This window comes from Mytilinidion resinicola (assembly GCF_010093595.1).
Source record: "Mytilinidion resinicola strain CBS 304.34 unplaced genomic scaffold BDZ99scaffold_7, whole genome shotgun sequence".
NCBI lineage: Eukaryota > Fungi > Ascomycota > Dothideomycetes > Mytilinidiales > Mytilinidiaceae > Mytilinidion > Mytilinidion resinicola.
In genome coordinates this window covers 1,543,144-1,563,751 of record NW_022985443.1, presented here as the reverse complement: position 1 = coordinate 1,563,751, position 20,608 = coordinate 1,543,144, and the positions used below count along the sequence as shown (strand labels likewise).

Below are 20,608 nucleotides of genomic sequence, written 5' to 3'. Positions count from 1 at the left end.
GCGAGCTGAACCCTGGTGCCACATCAATGTGGCGCTGAACAGTAGCGCCAAGACCGTGCAAACAAGCCAAACACTATACGCGTTCCTAACTCCCAGCGCGTCAACCCACCAGCAACATTACACGCCCATCACTAGTCTCTGCTCGCCACAATGTCTCTTCAACAGCGGGTTCAGCCCCGCCAGGCGCGTATGTGTCCTCGAATTGGATCTAATACTGCGAGAAGCTTGCGCTCATATGTCGAACAGATACCCCTGGCACGACCGTCCTGAGCTACACACCGGACGGCAAGAAATTGATTACCGCTGGGGCGAGCAACCCAATACGCGTTTTTACCAGCGGATCGGACGCAGAACCCATAAACATTGACGATTGCATGCCAGATAACACCTGTGTGGTTGCAAGTGTACGTATTGAGGGATTCTGGTTCAGGATCAAGCTGATCACACGGCGCAGAACACCTTCTTCATAGCTGGCTCCGAGGACGGAACGGTTTGCAAATACTCCTTGGAGACCAACTCGCTTGAAACCATACTTGTACGGAGTACATTGGCTGTCAGAGATGTCGCATTGTCTCCAGATGCAAACTGGGTGGCTGTTGCTAGCGAGTATGATAGTCTTCCATCCTTCTTAAACAGTGCTAATCTGTTGCAGCGAGCTTGTTGTTAAAGTCGTGAACACGAAAGATATGACCCGAGTATTTCGGCTCCAAGAACAACCGAAGGCCGTCAAGCATGTAGCCTTCGACAATAGCGGAACATACCTCGCGGTATCCTGCACGGACGGCCAGATCTACGTATATTCGATGAGCTCTGATGAGCCTCAACTGATAAAGAAGGTGGACGACATGATTAGGAGCATGGGTTCCGCTTCCGAAGCGAGCTCCAAGGTGTTGTGGCATCCCGATGGACGAGCGTTCGCGACACCAACAACAACCAGGGGTATGAGCGTTGCTGGCAACTGATGGGGGCATTGTGCTGACAGTTTGCGCAGAGATACAAGTGATGTCACGCCTTGATTGGCACCGACAGAAGACTTTCAAGACTGATCATATTGGCGACATAACCGCTGCGGCCTGGTCGCCCAACGGCGCATTCCTAGTCACCACTGCCACGGATCGAAAGCTTTACCTATGGGATTCGAAAACGCTCAAAGTGATCAAAACTTACGATGACATCCGAGAAACAGTTCTGGCAGTCGCATGGCACCCAACGGAAAACACCATTTCGTACACTAATGGCGAGGGCCAGCTTTTTATCCGTCCTGGCTTTGTCCCTGAAGAGCACGCTGCCCTACTTCGACAGGGTCTTCAGCCAGCACCCTTTCTTCATGATCCTCTTGCCGAAAATGGAGCCAACGGAGTACGCAGAATAGTCAATGGCCCAGAAAAACTAGCAATGCGAGGAGCACGGGCGGGTACGCCTGATTCTCTGGATGACATGCTCGATGGGATGTCCGACGCTGAAGATGAGGGCTTCGTTGTAGACGACGACGGTGCGGGTTACGCAGATGAGGTGATCAACGGCCATGGGAAACGAACGAACGGTCATCTCGATGCCTACAATGGCGCATCGAAACGGAGGGTTCCTGCTTCACACTCCTTCGAGCCTGAAGTCCGCCCATCATTTCAACCCGGAAGCACACCGTGGCAAGGCAATCGACGGTATCTATGCCTGAATCTAACGGGTTTCGCTTGGACAGTCAGCCAGGAAACTCATCACACGGTCACCGTGGAATTCTACGACCGGGAAGCTCATCGCGATTTTCACTTCACGGACCCATATCTGTACGACAAGGCCTGTCTTAACGATAACGGCGCACTTTTCTCGAGCCAGCCTAACGGTGCGAGCCCGGCAATGATCTTCTACAGGCCCCACGAGACGTGGACTACACGAACCGAATGGCGCACCGAGTTGCCTGCTGGTGAAGAGGTTAGTGCCATCGCACTGAGCGAATCCTATGCAGTTGTGACCACATCCTCAAATTACGTTCGCATCTTTACCCTTTTTGGTGTTCCGATTCGAGTATATCGACAAAAGAGCTCGCCGACCGTAACGTGTGCTGCATGGCGAGACTACGTTATGACAATAGGAAATGGGCCTGTTGGAGGAGATGGCATATGTCGCCTTCTTTATACCATCGAAAATATCAAACGCGATGAAACATGTCAAAGCGAAGACGTTGTGGCACTAGCACCAGGCGCAAGTCTCCAAAGCGTATTTTTCTCTGACAATGGCGTAAGTAAGACCGACTATCCTGTCAAGCTCCAAACTGACACGTAGCACTCAGGACCCGTACATATATGATTCCACTGGCGTTCTACTAACACTTCTTCACTGGCGAACACCATCCCAGGCACGCTGGACACCGCTCTTGGATACACGCCAACTTTCCCGTTTGGCCGCGGGCACGAAGACGGAATCCTACTGGCCAGTTGCAGTTGCAGGAAACAAATTCTACTGCGTGATTCTCAAAGGTGCAGACAAGCATCCTTACTTCCCTCGCTCGATCCTCACAGACTTCGAATTCCAGATCCCGCTCTCCGGGCCGCGCCCGTCTAAGAAAGGGAAAAGCGCCGAGGACACAGAAATGGATGACGACACCAAAGAAGCCGCAAATAAACAGCTGGAGATCGAAGAGCGCTTCGTCCGGAACTCGGTCCTGCTGGCACAACAAGCGGATACGTTCTCCGTTACCCGTACAACGTCTGATCAACGCCATGCTCTTGCGCTTCGGGAGTCCGATGTCAACAAAGCGCTGCTCCAACTCCTGCAGCTCGAGTGCCTTGCTGGAGAGGAGCGCGGCATGAAAGCGCTGGAAATTGTTGGACTATTGAAGGACCCGAATGGGAACATGTTGACGGCTGCCGAGAAGCTGGCGCGGAAATACCAGCGTGATGTCTTGGCTGAGAAGATTCGAGAGCTGGCGGAGCGGAGGCTGGTCGGCTTGGATGCGGACGAGGAGATGGATTAGGGATTCATGAGGGTGCATTTCAGGCGTTTGTTTAGGTATGTTGATACGAGCGTCTAATTCAGAGCGTGTGGAACTTGGCATCATGTTGCTGAAGTCTCTCACCTGCGTGAGGCGCCCGGAGCCGTGTCATACCTCCCAAGATGAAGGAATGAGAATATGCGAATTAGGGTGCTTGTCAAACGAATAGGTTGAGTTGTCATGTCATTTCCTTCGGTCTGATTCACGGTGTCGAAAACATGACATCGTGCTGTTGAAATCTCGCACCTGCGTTAGGCGCCCGGAGGCGTATCACATCCCCCAAGATGAAAGCATGAGAAAATACCATTTACAACGGCCGACAAAATGTAATGATTTTGTAATGTTATTTCCACAGGTCTAATTCAGAGCGTCCGGAACGTGACATTGTACTCTCCCAGACTTCGGAACGTCCTGAGGCGCCTGAAACTGTATCAACGCCTCCAAACGAAACCCTAAGAATGTGCGATTTACAGCGCTCGTCAAAACAATCAAATTTCATGATATCTTTTCCACAGGTCTGATTTACGCTGTCGAGAACGTGACATCGTGCTTTCAAGAACTTCGCAGCGTTCTGAGGCGCCTGGAAGCGTATCAACGCCTCCAAAACAAAAGCTTGAGGATATGCGATTTACAGCGCTCGTTAGAACAATCGGATTTCATCATGTCATTTCCACGGCTCTGATTTACGCTTTCGAAAACGTGACATCGTGCTTTTCAAGACTGTGCAATGTTCTGGGGCGCCCGGACCAGTATCAACCCTCCCAAAACGAAAAGTTTGAGAATATACGACTTGAAGGGTCGAGCAAACGGTTGCAAATAGATCCAGAAGGAACTACGCAAAACTACCCCTAAGTGGCCACGCTTTCAGTGATTTTACTGGACGTTGCGTAGTTAGTTTTACAAGTTATGCTACCATTTGCCCGTCACTTATGGGACTGGTTTTACTAACTTGGGTAGTTGCATTTGGGAGTAATATCACCATTTTCAAGGCGCAAATGTCAGAAATTATGCTTTTTGATTGATCTTACATATGCCGAGGCCCCTATCCCCACCTGCGCCAGGCACCGGCTGGCCCACTGAATCTCACGCTGTTAGTTATTTATGTTGAAAGTTAGGTACATGTTTGGCTGGAAAGCTCCACGCAACCCCTCCTCAAACCACCTTCTCGTCAGAAAGAGCTACGTAAGGAATACTCTTCACGATGCCTCCAGTAACCGGCAGCATAGAGCCCACTCCCGTCAGGAATGAATCCACCTCTCGCGCGCACTGGCGGCCCTCATTGATGCCCCTGCGTGCCATTTGTTAGTAAAAGCAACGAAGCGTGGACGTTTGCGTGACTTACCAGACAATAAGAGACTGACCGCGACGGCAATCTCCCGCAGCAAAGACTCCTGGAATGCTTGTGCTGTACTTGCCAGGCGGGGTCTTGATGTTTGAGCGTGCATCTTTCTCAATGTCTCCCAGAACCAGCTCCTCCGGGCCCAAGAAGCCCATAGACAGTAGGACGAGCTCCGCAGGGAAGAAGCGCTCGCTGCCTTCGAGTTTCTTCATGTCCCAACCGCCGTTGGCTTTTCGGGTCCATTCGACGGAGATTGTGTTGATACCCTTGACATGGCCGGCGCCGTCGTCGACGAAGTCCGTAGACATGACACAATATTCGCGCGGATCTTTGCCCATGTGCGTTTTAACCTCTGCATGGCCGTAATCGACGCGGTAGATGCGCGGCCACTGCGGCCAGGGGTTGTCTCGGGCTCGCTTGGGCTCTGGCTGCGGAAGAAGCTCGAAGTTGGTGATGGAGGTTGCTCCATGTCGTAGGGAAGTTCCGATGCAGTCATTTCCTGTATCTCCGCCGCCGATGACGACCACATTTCGGCCCTTTGCAGATAGATACGATCCATCGGAGAGGTTGGAATCAAGCAGCGACTTTGTGTTCTTGGACAGGAACTGCATGGCAAAGTGGATGCCCTCGAGGTTGCGGTTCGGGAGAGGGAGGTCGCGGGCAACGGTTGCTCCAGTGGCGACGATAACTGCGTCGCTCTCCGCACGCAGCGACTCCAGGCTAGGCTGCCCCTCTTGGCCAACAAACACGGAAGTCACGAACTTCACGCCTTCGCTAGCGAGGAAGTCGACGCGGCGCTGGACAACCTTCTTGTCGAGCTTCATGTTGGGAATGCCGTACATGAGCAGGCCGCCAATGCGATCCGATCGCTCGTACACGATAACAGAGTGGCCGGCCTTGTTCAACTGATCCGCAGCAGCAAGTCCAGACGGGCCAGATCCTATGATGGCGACCTTCTTTCCGCTTCGGTATTTTGGCGGCGAAGGGACCATCCAACCCATCTCGAAGCCGCGGTCGATAATCGCGCACTCAATCGACTTGATTCCGACTGGATCCTCATTGATCCCAAGCACGCACGCCCCCTCGCACGGCGCAGGACACACTCGGCCGGTAAACTCAGGGAAGTTGTTGGTCATCAGCAGGCGGTTGAGCGCGTCCTTCCACTGGTTCTGGAACACAAGCTCGTTCCACTTGGGGATGATATTGCTGATGGGGCAACCAGAGTCGGACTGGCAGAACGGCACGCCACAGTCCATGCATCTAGCAGTCTGGTACTTGAGCTCGTCCTCATTGAGGCGCGTTGACAACTCATTCCAGTCGCGGGTGCGGGTCTTCGGGTTGCGATACTTCTCCGACCGCCGCTGGTACTTCATGAACCCCTTCGTCTTGTCAAGGACTAAAGCAGATTTCTTCTTCTCCGCTTTCGCGTCGCTCACACTCTCCTCGATGTCCAAGAGGTCCGCCTTCTTCTTCTCTTTGGCTTCGTGTTCGTGCTCCGCCTTCTTCGACTGCTCATGCGCCTCCCGAACGGGGTGCCCGGAGAGGATCGGTAGCGAGTATTCCTTCTTCTTAGCCTCCTCTTCTTTCGCTTTCTCTTCGAGGAGGACACGCTTATAGTCCGTCGGCATAACCTTCACGAATCGAGGAAGAGCTCGGTTGAAATCAAGCAGAACGCGAGCCGCGAGCTCCGAGCCGGTATAATGATGGTGATCCTCGATCAACCCTCGCACAAACGCGATCTCCTGAGGATCTTCGATGCCAGACAGCTCCACCATCTCTTGATTGACTTTGCCTTCGAAGTCGTGGTGCATATCAAGGACGTACGCGATTCCTCCGGACATACCAGCCGCGAAGTTGCGACCGGTTGATCCAAGGACGATGACACGACCACCAGTCATATACTCGCAACAATGATCTCCGACACCTTCAACGACAGTCGTCACGCCAGAGTTGCGTACGGCGAATCGCTCGGCAGCGACACCTCGGAAGAATGCAGCACCGCTGGTGGCGCCATACAGACAGACGTTGCCGACGAGGATGTTCTCTTCGGCCTTGAAGACTGAATTTCGCGGTGGGTACACGATGAGGCGTCCTCCGGAAAGGCCCTTTCCGACGTAGTCGTTGGCATCACCCTCGAGCTCTAGAGTAACTCCCGGAGCGAGGAAGGCACCAAATGACTGACCTGCAGAGCCGCGGATATTTGCGTGAATCGTATCCTGAGGTAGACCGACCTCGCCGTAACGTCTGCTTATCTGGTACGATAAGGTGGTACCAAGCGATCGATCGGTGTTCACAATGTCGCACTCAATGCGAACTGGGATCCCCTTTTCGAGGGCGAGTTCCGCCTCCGCAATGAGTTTGTTATCCAGACGAACATGGAGTCGGTGGTCCTGCTTGCGGACATTGTACGTGGCCACGTTTGGTCGAAGTTTATGTGCAGGTGTCAGGATCAACGACAAGTCGATGTTTTCAGTCTTCGCAGTTCGAAGATCGTCACGGATGCGGAGAACCTCGCAATGACCAACCATATCGTTGATGGTTCGGAATCCCAGCTTGGCCATGATGGCCCTGAGCTCATTGGCAACGTAGTAGAAGAAGTTGATGACATGCTCAGGCGTGCCGGTGAACTTCTTCCTCAGCTCAGGATCTTGCGTCGCGATACCGACGGGACAAGTGTTGCTAGACTATGTTAGCATTGATCAGTCGACAAGGGAACCGCAGTACTTGCAGATGACATTTACGCATCATGATGCATCCCATGGCAATCAGAGGTGTGGTTGCGAAGCCCCACTCTTCGGCTCCAAGCAGACAAGCAATGGCGACGTCCCGACCAGTTCGCAGCTGACCATCAGTCTGGACGACGACACGTCCTCGGAGATCGTTCAGCACCAGTGTTTGATGAGTTTCAGCAAGACCGAGTTCCCAAGGAAGGCCGGCGTATTTGATACCAGTCCATCTAGAGGCACCAGTACCACCATCGTGTCCGGAGATCAGAATGTGATCAGCCTTCGCCTTAGCGACACCAGATGCGACGATGCCGACACCAGTCTCAGAGACCAACTTCACTGACACACGAGCCCGGGGGTTCGAGCACTTCAGATCATAGATCAGCTGCTTCAGATCTTCGATCGAATAGATGTCGTGATGCGGTGGGGGGGAGATGAGGCCGACTCCAGGGGTGGAATGGCGGGTTTTCGCAATGGGACCAGAAACCTTGTGGCCTGGAAGTTCGCCTCCTTCGCCAGGCTTAGCTCCCTGGGCCATCTTGATCTGCAGCTCATCAGAGTCGGCGAGGTAGTTGCTCGTCACACCGAAACGTCCGGAGGCAACCTGCTTGATAGCAGAGCGCATAGTGTCACCATTGTCGAGGCGTAAACTCCGCTCAGGATCTTCACCGCCTTCTCCGGTGTTCGACTTTCCTCCGAGACGATTCATGGCCACGGCTAGTGTTGAGTGAGACTCCATAGAAATGGAGCCATAGGACATTGCGCCAGTAACACAGCGGCGAACAATCTCAGTCCACGGCTCAACCTGGTCGATGGGAATCGGGGTTCTCTCATCAAAGTTGAAATCAATCAAACCTCGAAGAGTGCAGTCCTTGATCCTCTCATACTCGGCAATGGAATAGGCCTCGTATGACTTGTCGTTCTTCGTCCGAACGGCATCCTGGATGTTGGCAATGGCAGTCGGGTCATTCACGTGCGGTTCTCCACCGTCACGCCAATGGTACTCTCCGGTTTCGGCAAGGCCTGGGATCTCGACAATGCTTCGCGACGGGTATCCTTTTTCGTGCAGAGCAAAGGCATCTTGAGCAATAAGCTCAAAGGTCATACCCTTGATTCGGCTTGCGGTTCCGGTAAAGCAGCGATCAACGACAGTGTCATCGATTCCGAGGGACTCGAAGATCTGGGCACCCTTGTAGCTCTGGAGAGTAGAGATTCCCATCTTACTCATCACTTTCAGAATGCCGCCGTCGCATGAGTGCTTGTAATTGTCGATTAGCTGCTCTGGGGACAACTTCTTTCGGATCAGGCCCTCGCGTTGCATCTTGAGAATGCACTCTATTGCCAGATATGGGCAGATTGCATCGGCGCCATAGCCGACAAGCACACACATGTGATGAACTTCGCGAGCTTCAGCCGTCTCGACAACCAACGCAGCTTGAGATCGCCATCGATTCCTCACGAGATGGTGGTGTACCATGCCAGTGGCTAGGAGAGCAGACACTGGAACGCGATCTGCTGAGGTTGCACGGTCTGAGAGGACCAAGATGTTGTCGCCGCCTGTAATGCCTTCGGTGGCCGATTCGCAAATACGGTCCAAAGCCGCCATGTATCCCTTGACGCCATCCTTTTTGGGAAATGTGATATCGATGAGCTTAACTGACCAATCAGGGTATAAGACGTGAGTGTTTACGAGAGCATTGAATTCTTCAACAGAAAGAACAGGAGATGGAAGAAGTATCCGATGGCATTGGGTCTCGTTCATCTCAAGGAGATTCCCTTGCGGACCGACGTATGCTTCCAAAGACATGACAATTGCCTCTCGAATAGGATCGATAGGCGGATTCGTAACTTGCGCGAAAAGCTGGCGAAAGTATTCATAAAGGAGACGGGGCTGCGTAGCGAGGCAGGCAAGAGGAGCATCATTACCCATGGACCCGAGGGCTTCTTTCGAGTCTGCTGCCATGGGACCTAGCAACAAGCTGACTTGTTCCAGCGAATATCCGAAAGCCCTGAGGCGGGGATCTTCATGGACGCGGGTGTCCGTTGGCTGGTGTGACAGAATGGTACCCTTTTCGGTCAACTGACTCAGGATTGAGGGCAAAGATAAGAGCTGGGTCTCGATCCATGACTTGAAGTTGTGGCGGTTTGCGACGGTTGCCTTCAATTCGGCGTCGTCGACAATGCGGCCAGCCACAGTATCCACGAGGAGCATACGCCCCGGCTGAAGACGGCCCTTCTGGACGATTCTCTCTGGCTCAATGTTGATTGTACCGACCTCCGAGGCGCAGACAATACGGTCATCATCTGTGATGTAGTAACGACATGGACGCAGGCCGTTTCTGTCCAGATTGGCGCCGCAGTATCGACCGTCAGCGAATGTGAAGAGTGCAGGTCCATCCCAGGGTTCCATCATACAGCCAGCCCACTCGTAGAAGGCCTGCTTCGCTGGATCCATAGCTCGATTTCCCTGCCAGGCTTCGGGAACCATGAGCATGACCGCCTCAGGAAGAGAGAGAACGCCGTTGATGACGAGCAATTCCAGCACATTATCGAAAGCAGCCGAGTCGGAGCCACCGTCTTCGATGATCGGGTAGAGCAAATCGAGCTCGTCTCCGAACACGTCCGACTTCATTACGCCTTCGCGTGCTCGCATCCAGTTCTTGTTGCCTCGGAGTGTGTTGATTTCGCCATTGTGAGCGGCCCATCGAAGAGGCTGTGCACGATCCCAGCTTGGGAAAGTGTTGGTCGAGAAGCGGGAGTGCACCAGCGCAAAATGTCCCTCGTAGTCGACAGACACCAAGTCGTGGTAGTACTGATACACTTGGACAGGCGCGAGCTGCCCCTTGTACACAATGTTCTTGTTACTCAGGGAGCAGAGGTAGAACCAGTTATGGAGACCGATGGTGTGTGTAGCCCGCTTTCGGAGGACGTACAGCTGACGCTCGAAGCGTGATTCATCGAACTTTTTGGCGAAATGCTCGTTCGGCTCCTTGCCGCCGCCGTAGGCGGACTTCAGAACCACGAATGGCTGAAGGACAACTGGCTCCCTTGACAATGCTGCTGGGCCCAGTAAAGCCGAGTCTCGAGGGACCTCTCGCCATCCAAGAACTCGCAAGTCGAGCGAGTCTGCGACCTCCTCGAAGGTTGCAATCGTCTCCTTCAGTATCTCCGCGTCCGGCTTGAAGAACAGATTTCCTGCGGCGTACTGTCCTAGCTCTGGCAACTTGATACCCTGCTCTCTCTCGAAGTTCTTGAGGAAGAACTTGTGGGGTATCGAAGTCATAACACCAGCTCCGTCGCCATCGCGGGCATCCGAGCCGACCGCCCCTCGATGGGTCATGTTGCAAAGGAGCGAACGAGCTGTTTCGCAGATTAGCTTCTGAAGTCCCACGAATTTTGGAGTCTTCTTACCATCGCTAACAATCTTGTGGCTGGCTTTGCCCTTGATGTGTCTGCATGGTGTTAGTTGATGCAGTGTCCCGAGACAGGTGGGGAGAAACTCACGCTGCAAAGCCCACTCCGCAGGCATCCTTTTCGAGCTCTGGGTCATAGAGACCCTGCTTCAGTGGGAGCGTACCAGCCCATGAATTGTTGTCAGGAGTGTCCTGATATGGGAAGACCTTGACAGGCTCCTCCTCAATGAGGTCGTCGGCAGATTTTGTGTCTTCGGCGAATTGAACTCGCCCCATCCTTCCGGCGGGCGCCGAAATTGAGGGCTGAAGGATGTCGAAGTGTGTTTGTTGTGGAGGGGATGTGAAAGAAGGATCGATTGTGGGTTTCAAGCTTGGTAGTGTTGCTGAGTGCCTGGTGACTCGGTTAGGTGGGCGGACCGCAGTGAGAGTGCAAAAGAGGTGGTGTAATGAGCAGCAGAGCTATCTCAGTGCGGTGTGGTGAGAGTAGAGGGTCAGGCAGCGAGTGTCGAGAAGGAAGAGCAATGCAAGAGGAGGGTGACAGGGAGAGGGAGTTGAGGGCAGTGGCGACAGACAGAAGCGTCACGCTGTCCACGCCTAACAGACGTCTCGCTGCAGCACTGCGCTCCCCACACCGTCGAGATGATGTAGAAGACGAGACCGGGGTTGGATGGGCTGATAGCTCTTCAGACGCACGAAATGCTCCTGATAAGAGCTCCGGCGAATGGGAGGGGGCGGGGGATGCTGCCAACGGCGCTCGGCAATGCCTCGCGCGTCGACAAGCCTCGGGAGCAGTGCAAGGGCTGGGGCAGCGTACGGGGAGATCGACTTACGAGCTGGTCTTGAACAGGGGCCGCAGCGGCGCAACGACTACCAGGCTGTGTTGTGATGGTGGAGGTGGGAAAGGAAGAAGAGGAGGGAATGGGACGAGAGGCAGCCTTATGAATGGGGAGGAGCGAAGGTGGGGAAAAATTTCACGTCAACGCTAAGGGGACATATCATTGCGGGCTCTGCCAATTGATCTAGGCCTGTTTCAAATCATACAGTGCTGTCGATTGCAGCAGCAGCCTCGCTTGGATGCGCTGTCTTCGAGGCGCTTTGAAGCTACACGCTGGGTCTATATACGAGTGAAAGCGGCCACGCAGCGTGGCCGCCCTCCGCCTGCGAGCCCCTCCAGTTGTCCCTACGACAATGAAATCACCGGCCCCTGAGTGGCAGAGCAGCAGTGCCAATTGCCCGTCCAAACCGCTGGACAACCATCGTCAGATGCAGGATGAGGGCACCACCCACCCCTTGGCGAGCTCCGGCGGTTTTATGGATGCTTTCCCTGCAGCTCTGTTGTGCGTCCAGAAAATTTGCCCTGTTACCCCACGGTTTCTGCCAGCTCCATGCCCCCGATACAGTCTAACGGCGCCCGGGGGGCTCGCCCACTGCCGGGCGGTGGACGCAGCTCAGTCTCTAGCAGGCGAATCAGGGGCCTGGGAGAGCAGTTGACACGCCCTGATGACCTGGTGGTGCCGCATGCCAGGATGCAAGAGGCCGTCCCGCTGTCCAAGCTCAGATTGCCGCACACCACTTGAACGTGCAGAGAGCCGGCGCCCGCCTCGAGGAACCCAATTGCGTGGGTCACAATTGGCGGTGGCTGCCGAGGCTTCTTTGTGTACATAATTAAAGCTGGTCACTGTCCTTATCATGCCCCCAAAGGCGACGCAGTTCGGGGAATGAACTTCGGTGTTGGCCTTTTTAAAAGGACCCCGCAGCCAGCTGCCAGCCTCTCCCCCCGGACCGACGGTACCATGGCCACGGCCTCGCGGAAAGGCCTTTGCTTCGTGCCACTGCACAGTCGGTAGAAGAACCTCCATCCTACAGATGCAGCCTCGCAACTCTCCCCTCCCACGCAAAATACGACAAAACAAACAGTGGGAGGCGTCGGGAGAATACGGAGCAACACTCCCCACGGCTCCTATTCCCGACTCTGTAAGATTCTGTGAGTCACGAGAACACAGAGATTCGCTGTTGGATCCAGCCGATATCGCATCCAGGCTTTGGAAATTGCCGTCCGGCGACCGCTCTCTGCCGTTCACTACGTCCCTGACTTGGGGCGACCTTTGCAGCTGGTTCCAAGTCTTGCCTTACTGCCGGCCTGAGCGACAGCGCCGGTTTTGCTGGTACCGATATTAATGAAACGGGGATGTGGATGTACTGGAAGCGTGGCATGGGCAAACAGATAACATGGTTACATCGGGAAGCCTGCTGTCAAAACGTGGAACAGATTCTAGGACACAATTGAGCCCTCAGAGTTCAGAATATCGGTGAACCTACCCTTGTAGGTATGCAGAATTGTCCCTGGGGAATTTTGCCTCTGGGAGATATCCTGAAGCAGATCATCAGTTGTGACGAAATACTTCGTACAACTGACGATCCCACGCTGCCTGCATGCTGAACTTGTCGAGGTCAGATCCCTACCTAATGACACAATAGGCAACCCAGCCGGATTCTCGTACTACGCACAAGTAGAGCACACAGGGTTGTCATACTACAGAGTGTCTTTGTGCTGCCCAGGTGTCAATGCGTATGCATTGCGGGGCTTTTAGCTTGTCCCAAGGTTCGCTCCGGGTCTTGACGCGGGGTGTCTGCCGCAAACGGAACAGAGACAATTTACAGCTTCTGTCGACATGTAGTTCCATTAACTGAGTCCAATACAGCGATGCTATGGGCTCCTGTGCTCATGGAATCTGACAGTTGGCGCTGACAGTGGTAGCTGTCGCCCTGACAAGGTTAATTGAACTGAAGGGTTGAGGTCTTGGCACACAATTGCTTCTTATGCCTGCATCATCAACACGAACTCACATACAACCATGGAAGCTCCGAACACATCCAGTAGCAACAGCTAATGCCACGAAGTTGATACATAACTACTTACGGGGAATAGACTAAAATAGACGACTGTGAGGGGGGGCTTACTCTATTCAGGGGTAATATCAATCTGGGGTGGAGCTGTGCCAAACTGCAGGACGTTTTGACGAGCGTCTTTACGATCGAAGACTGACTGTGAAATCCAATCAGTCCGCAGGATATAGCCTTAATTCTTCGTAAATATGAGCGATTCATATAGGGGGCCTTGTCTGCTAAAAAACTAAAGGCATGTCGTTTAGAGGTCACGTGACCGTGCAAGACTACTAGACGAAATTCACCCAGTCAGAGTTTTAAAAGTCGTACGTGCACAGAAATTTCTCAATGGAACTAGGCACAATTGGCTCTTCTGGAAGAGTCCCGTCAAGATTAATTGTAGCGACCAAGCTGGGGTGTGGTTGCACGATGGGCATCTCATGCGACACAATGCTTCAAAGCTCACCAGCAAAAGCAATGTCTCAGCTATCGGCACTGCTTGCTCAAGGCCTATCACCTTGGACCGAAACCTTCATCCGTACTTCGTACAACGATGCTTTCTGTGCCGTATTCTTTCACACTCAACTGGGAAACGCCAAGGCGGCGATTTCGTAATTTTAGCTCCTGCAAATGTTTCCTATTAGTGCAGCCTGATTGCCCATTGCCCCTCAATTGACAATAAACGACTTGGTGCCTACATAGTGAGCCTATTGTCTACTTTACAATATATTCTTCCCAGTGTTATTTCAATGCAAAGGAAGGCTCGAAGCTTTCAAGTTGTCAGCATGCCAAGGCTGGCTAAGCTAAGCCGAGATGGTCGCCGAGCCGCATCTTCGATCTCCAAACCTGAACAGATGGGTAATGCTATCGAGCAGCACAAGGCGCGCCCTCCATAACATGGAAGCTGTTTGCCTCCTATAGAACCTCCTCGAACCCACCTCTCACCTGCACCCATGCTTTCGTGGACCCTGCTCCGTTCCATCTGAAGGCGCCGCCAGCACGACTCCATTTCCTATGTCGCATACAACTATCGCTCCTTTCTCGCTATTACCGCCTTCGAACCCTCTCCATCGCGCTGCACAAGCCGTCGCGACAGCTGTGCACACAATTGCGCCTCTAAGCTCTACGAAATCGCTCCCTTGAGAGACCCCAGACCTGTGGGTGCCGGTCGCGCATGCCCCCCGTTTAAAAGCCCATTCCGCGGCCCTCGACCTGGGAAAATACAACCGACATAATACTGACACTCTCTTGTCGGGCCGGGAAGTCTTCAGTTGCGTAGAGGGTCATGGTTGCCACAGGCGGGCTGTAGCAATCGGGATCGCTTAGCGTCTTTCTGAAGCCGTTCCTCATCGGCATCAACCTCCACCCTATCCACGATCCACCACACCCCCGGACGGCAACCCTCCTTTACGACCATGCCGGATGACGAGGTGGAAAGGCAGTCGGCGCACATTGAGCCGGAGCTGCGCGACATGAAGATTGAGGAAGGAGGCGAGTGGGAGGGGGCAGGTGCACAATTCTCGTCGCGGTCGAGAGAGGGCTCGTCCACACCGCAAAGAACCGCTTCACCTGCACCTGTGGCCGTGAAAGCTCGGTCCGCATCACATTCCCCCGTCAAGAAACAACACCCTTCACAATCCCCCTCCGACACCACCTCTGAACACGAGGAGATCATCGGCGGCGAGATCACCGTGAAGATGGAGCCAGGTAAAGCACCCAAGCTTGCACGCACGGCACCGCATAAGGTCGTAGCTAGAGCTCCACCACTCTTTCACCACTTGCCAGACGCCACGGACGAGGCAAAGCGGAGCTTCCAGGTAATTACTGACTGCTCATATTCGTCCAAATACATTGGCAACACTGAACATGCACTCGAGTGCGACTGTTCAGAGGAGTGGGGTAAGTCTCGATGCACTTGAAAGCCACCCATGCCCGCCGTGCAAAGCTAACTAACCTTCAGATCAAGCGACTGGAATCAATGATGCCTGTGGTGAGGATTCGGATTGTATTAATCGCGCGACAAAGATGGAGTGCATTGGAGACTGCGGCTGCGGCGCTGCCTGCCAGAACCAACGATTCCAGCTGAAACAATATGCCAAAGTCACGGTCATCAAGACGGAGAAGAAAGGATACGGGCTACGCGCCGATACCGATATGCGAGCGGGCGAGTTCATCTTCGAATACATCGGCGAGGTCATCAACGAGCAGCACTTCCGCCGTCGCATGATACAGTATGATGAAGAAGGTATAAAGCATTTTTACTTCATGTCGCTCAGCAAAGGCGAATTCGTTGATGCTACGAAGAAGGGCAACCTGGGGCGCTTTTGTAATCACAGCTGCAACCCCAACTGCTTTGTCGACAAGTGGGTGATCGGCGAGAAACTCCGGATGGGTATCTTTGCCGAGCGCAACATCAAAGCGGGCGAAGAACTTGTCTTCAACTACAATGTCGATCGCTATGGCGCAGACCCCCAACCATGCTACTGTGGCGAGCCAAACTGCTCCGGCTACATCGGCGGTAAAACACAGACGGAGCGTGCTACCAAGTTATCGCACATCACTATCGAGGCCTTGGGTATCGACGATGGTGATGGCTGGGATGTCGCGGTCGCGAAGAAACCTCGGAAGAAAAAGAGTGGTGAAGATGATGAGGAATATGTCAATAATGTCCAACCCAAGTCTCTCGAAGAAGGCGGCGTTACCAAGGTCATGGCAACTCTCATGCAATGCAAAGAGAAATGGATTGCCGTCAAACTTCTCAGTCGCATTCAGCGCAGCGACGATGAGAAGGTTGGCCATCGCGTCATACGAATGCATGGCTATACCATTCTCAAGAAAACTCTCGCCGAATGGGCCGGGGACTTCAACGTTGTCTTGCAAGTTCTCGACATCCTGGAGAAGCTGCCTCGTATCACCCGCAACAAAATCCAAGATTCCAAGATCGAGGAGACTATGGAACAGTTCAAGACCTGCGAAGATGAAAGAGTCCAGACAAAGGCGTGCGCTCTTTTGGAAACTTGGAGCAAGTTGGCGGTTGGCTATCGAATTCCTCGCATGAAGAGAGACCCAAATGCTGAAGCTCCTGTCCGCGCGGATCGTTCCGAGCGACGAGAAAGGGCGCGAGAGCGATCCAAGTCCAAGACAAAATCCCCAGAGCCCGCCATCGATGCGCCAAAGGGGCCTTCTGTTCCAGCGGGACCGCGAGCTGGGTTGCCACCACGAAACCCTGCCTTCTTTGGCGGGCCACGTGCATTTCGCCGTGCACCTCCATTCAACCCACTTCCGATGGGCTGGTTTCAAGCCACGGCTGAGAACGGCACGGTCTACTATTACAGTGCCAATGGCCAGACTCAATGGCAACGACCTACCACTGCTGCCTCGCAACCGCCACCGCCTCCACCCAAAGAGAAGACTCATCAACAGAAGCTGGAAGATATCATCGCCAGCATTACCCAAGATGCGAGCCGAAATTCCGACGTATCCGCGTCTGCCACTCCGCAACCTGCCAGTCACAGTTCAGAGAAAGAGAAGAAGACAAAAAGCGAGAAGTGGCGGTCGTTGAGCGAAGAGAAACAGCAAAAGATCTACGAGAACACTGTTAGCATCCCCGGACTGTGTAATCAAAGAATATACTGACTGAATAACAGCTCTTTCCGCACATCAAATCTGTAACGGATCACTACCGGAAGAAGCTTGAAAAGGATGATCTGAAACGACTAGCGAAAGAGGTGAGCTCTGACATCGTGTTGTACAACTAGAATGGCTCCTAACAGGACTGCTAGGTTGCCAAGAAGCTCGTTCGCGGGGATTACAAGTCAGGTCGCGTTCAGGACCCTACGACCAAGCTTTCACACCGACATGAAAAATCGGTCAAGGTGTTCGTGAAGGCATTCATGGACAAAGCCGTACAGAAGAAGGTAGATCGCGAAAAGGAGCGAGCCGCACGGGCGGAGCGGAAGAAAGCAAGCAGCGCAGCTGGGCAGAAAGCCTCCCCGGATGCGCCCACACCAAAAATTCACGCCCAAGAAGAGTCGGATAATGAAATGATGGGTATCCTTGACGACGATGGAGAGCGTGCGATGGACATTTCGCCCTCAAGTTCATCCTCAGACCTGAAGCGGAAGCGAGGAGAGTCTGACCCACAAGCGGACGACGACGAGCAAGCTTCCCTAAAGAAGTTTCGCACCGAGACTCCTCCGGTTCCTGCGCCACCGCCGCCTCCACCTCCTCCTGCTGAGGACATGCCAACGGAAATGGACGCAGACGATTACGGCGGAACAAACGATGGGTCGGAATCCTTTGACTCAGAAGCTGTAGGCTCGGCTATGGGACAGTCTAGTCTCGGAAAGCCTCCACAGCCTTCCGAGCTAGTCACTGACAGGATCAAGCAGAGCGATGAAAGGATGAATGGACGCCATAGCCCGATGCAGCTTGCGACTCCACCAACAACGACCAACGGATCCTGCGAGCACGAGAGTAACGGAAAGGATAGAGAGGCCGCTTCGATAGAGTGAAGCTTGACCTACGGGTTACCTTTTATGTGCTGGGGGCATTGAGGGTGGATGCGGGGAGATCACGCCACCTGGTTTGCGCCCCCAGGATGGACAGCATTCTTATTCTTTTTTCTTTCTCAGTTTTCTCGCCGCGAGGGCTGCGAGTGGGTCTCGCACTGCAAGCCCTGATAGCACCAGGCGTTTCAATTTTCTGCATGGGCGGACCAAGCATTGGATCTCTCTTCCTCCTAGGCGAAATGGCTTCGGCACTTGTAGGACTATCTGGCGAGCTTTCGGAAGGTTCGATATGAGTGCTTTGATGGCACGCGACAGGTCGTTGGGACGCTTCTTATTGACCAGAGACAATCTCGGGATTTTGGGCTGTATCATACTATATAGTCAACATGGTTGAAGATGGTCAACAAGATGCTGATATCCTCTTGAAGTGACACACCTACTCTAGCGGCCGCGGACTGTGTGCGACCCCAACGCCCATCGGCTACTGGTGTCCGCCGCCAGCTGTGATGAATATGTGCTTCCCAGCGTCTGGCCGCAGATTTCCCATGGATCTGGCTCGGGCGACTCGCGCACAACGGACGTCTCCACTGCTGCATCCCTGGTGTCGCATGGAGTGCCCGCTTATAGGCTAGTATCGGCTTTCATCGCAGCGCTGGAACTGCACCAAGGCGGCATGTCAGCCAAACGATTGCGAGCTATCGATCAACACCATCATCGGGCCCTCATAAAGCCTGCTGGCCCCTCCCCGCCCACTCCCATCGCCACAGAACTACTCCTCTCCACGCCTCCGCACAGTCAGCTTCTTTCTTTCACTTTTCCTTTCACACATTGCGCAGCTGTCCTTAACTGCGTACTGTTCTGTTTGTCTATCGACGGGCGACGACCCCACTCTTCGTACGCCACCTGAAGCCTGCACAATGGCTTCTTTCCTACGCACAGCTAGCCGGCTACGGCCCGCTGCTGCTCGATCTATCGCCTTCCAGAGCTCGAAGATGACTACAGCAGTCTCATTCCCAGCCCAGCGGCAATATGCCTCTGCGGCCGCCTCAGCAACCATCTCGAATGACGTCGAGCAGCCGTTCTTCCCAGACGAGCCCAAAGGACCAACCGTCAAGACGGCCATCCCAGGCCCGAAGAGCAAGGCTGCCATTGAGCAGCTGGAGAAGGTGTTCGACACCCGCAGTCTGAACATGATGGCGAACTACAATCAGAGCTTTGGGAATTAGTATGCTTGACACTACTTGACTCAGAGAGAACAAATCACTGACTTAAACACTAGTATTGCGGATCTGGACGGTAATGTGCTGCTAGACGTGTGAGCATGAATTGTGCCCTCAATTGGTGTTTTAGTCTAATAATGATAGTTACGCCCAAATCGCCTCCATCCCAGTAGGATACAACAACCCAGCCTTGCTTCTCGCTGCAACTTCTCCCGAGATGGCCAGCGCCATCATCAACCGCCCCGCCCTCGGCAACTTTCCCCAACACGACTGGGCCGAGATCCTAGAGACTGGTATCCTGAAGGTGGCGCCCAAGGGCCTGAACCAAGTCTTCACTGGCCAGACCGGCTCAGATGCCAATGAACTGGCATACAAAGCAGCTTTCATGTGGAGGAGGCAGCACGAGCGTGGAGGTGCCCATGTCGAGTTCAGTGATCACGATATCGCATCCTCCATGGTCAACCAGTCCCCTGGCGCGCCCCAGCTCTCCATCCTTTCTTTCAAGGCCGGTTTCCACGGCCGCCTGTTCGGCAGCTTGAGCACGACCCGCAGCAAGCCCATCCACAAGCTTGATATCCCCGCCTTTGACTGGCCCCAGGCCCCCTTCCCCGTATCCAAATACCCGCTCGACCAATACGCCGCCGAGAATGCCGCCGAGGAGCAGCGCTGCCTCGACGAGACTGAGCGTCTAATCAAGGAATGGCCACAGCCACCTGCGGCCGTCGTCGTCGAGCCCATTCAATCCGAGGGCGGCGACAACCACGCCTCTCCCGCTTTCTTCCGCGGTCTGCGCGCTCTCACCCGCAAGCACAACGTCCTCTTCATCGTCGACGAAGTGCAAACCGGCGTCGGCGCTACCGGCAAGTTTTGGGCCCACGAGCACTGGGGCCTCACCGATCCCCCAGACATGGTCACCTTCAGCAAGAAGGCCCAGGCCGCAGGCTACTACTTCGGCAACAACGAGCTGCGTCCGAACAAGCCATACCGCCAATTCAACACGTGGATGGGCGATCCAGCGCGTGCGCTGCTCTTCCGCGCTATCATACAGGAGATTGAGCGTCTGGATCTGGTGCAGAACACCGCTACTACCGGCGAGTACCTGTACAAGGGCCTTGAGCGTCTCGCACAGGCGTACCCAAGTGAGATTCAGAACTTGAGAGGTAAGGGCCAGGGCACTTTCTTGGCGTGGGACAGCCCGCGTCGGGATGAGGTGCTGAAGAAGGCAAAGACGGTGGGTGTGAACGTTGGCGGTAGTGGTGAGAGGGCGGTGCGGCTGAGGCCGATGTTGATCTTCCAGAAGCATCATGGTGAGTTAACTCCTGTTTCAACATCCCTCGTTTATAGACCACTAACGCGTGTCTAGCCGACATTTTCCTCGAGAGCTTGGAGAAGGTCTTTAAGGCTTAGAGATCCACCGTCTCCAAGCGTTCTCATATATTTGCTTTCACCGGAGTTTGGAAAAAGCGATGGCCGCCCCTGGTTATGGATCAATGGTTGGCCAGATCTGGGGCTTCATTGAGCAAC

At 54.0% G+C, this 20,608-nt stretch overlaps 4 protein-coding genes across 4 annotated transcripts in view; 3 read left to right on the top strand and 1 right to left on the bottom strand.

The window, feature by feature from the left end:
* The first annotated feature begins 133 nt into the window (after positions 1–133).
* On the top strand, positions 134–3,464 carry BDZ99DRAFT_508107 (WD40 repeat-like protein). Its single transcript, XM_033724299.1, has 6 exons — positions 134–187; positions 247–404; positions 455–606; positions 653–939; positions 992–2,235; positions 2,288–3,464. The coding sequence occupies exons 1-6, from the start codon at positions 151–153 to the stop codon at positions 2,969–2,971; spliced, it is 2,562 nt and encodes an 853-aa protein (XP_033578826.1). The 5' UTR covers positions 134–150; the 3' UTR covers positions 2,972–3,464.
* Positions 3,465–3,986: 522 nt separating this feature from the next.
* Positions 3,987–10,743, bottom strand: BDZ99DRAFT_569814 (glutamate synthase-like protein; the record flags this gene model as incomplete). Its single annotated transcript, XM_033727925.1, has 5 exons — positions 3,987–4,277; positions 4,332–7,012; positions 7,053–10,414; positions 10,466–10,506; positions 10,559–10,743. The coding sequence occupies 5 exons, from the start codon at positions 10,741–10,743 to the stop codon at positions 4,142–4,144; spliced, it is 6,405 nt and encodes a 2,134-aa protein (XP_033578825.1). The 3' UTR covers positions 3,987–4,141.
* Positions 10,744–14,565: 3,822 nt separating this feature from the next.
* Positions 14,566–17,917, top strand: BDZ99DRAFT_281967 (uncharacterized protein). The gene is made up of 4 exons (XM_033714008.1): positions 14,566–15,252; positions 15,314–16,950; positions 17,001–17,081; positions 17,136–17,917. Exons 1-4 carry the CDS (start codon positions 14,769–14,771, stop codon positions 17,865–17,867), a joined length of 2,934 nt encoding a protein of 977 aa, XP_033578824.1. The 5' UTR covers positions 14,566–14,768; the 3' UTR covers positions 17,868–17,917.
* Positions 17,918–18,632: 715 nt separating this feature from the next.
* The window catches only part of BDZ99DRAFT_569812 (4-aminobutyrate aminotransferase), a 2,310-nt gene continuing 334 nt past the window's right edge, over positions 18,633–20,608 (top strand). The window contains exons 1-4 of the mRNA XM_033727924.1: positions 18,633–19,089; positions 19,144–19,179; positions 19,229–20,391; positions 20,448–20,608. Of these exons, the coding sequence (XP_033578823.1) occupies positions 18,782–19,089; positions 19,144–19,179; positions 19,229–20,391; positions 20,448–20,491 (1,551 nt within the window). The 5' untranslated portion in view covers positions 18,633–18,781 and the 3' untranslated portion in view covers positions 20,492–20,608. The remainder of the gene's footprint in view (positions 19,090–19,143; positions 19,180–19,228; positions 20,392–20,447) is intronic.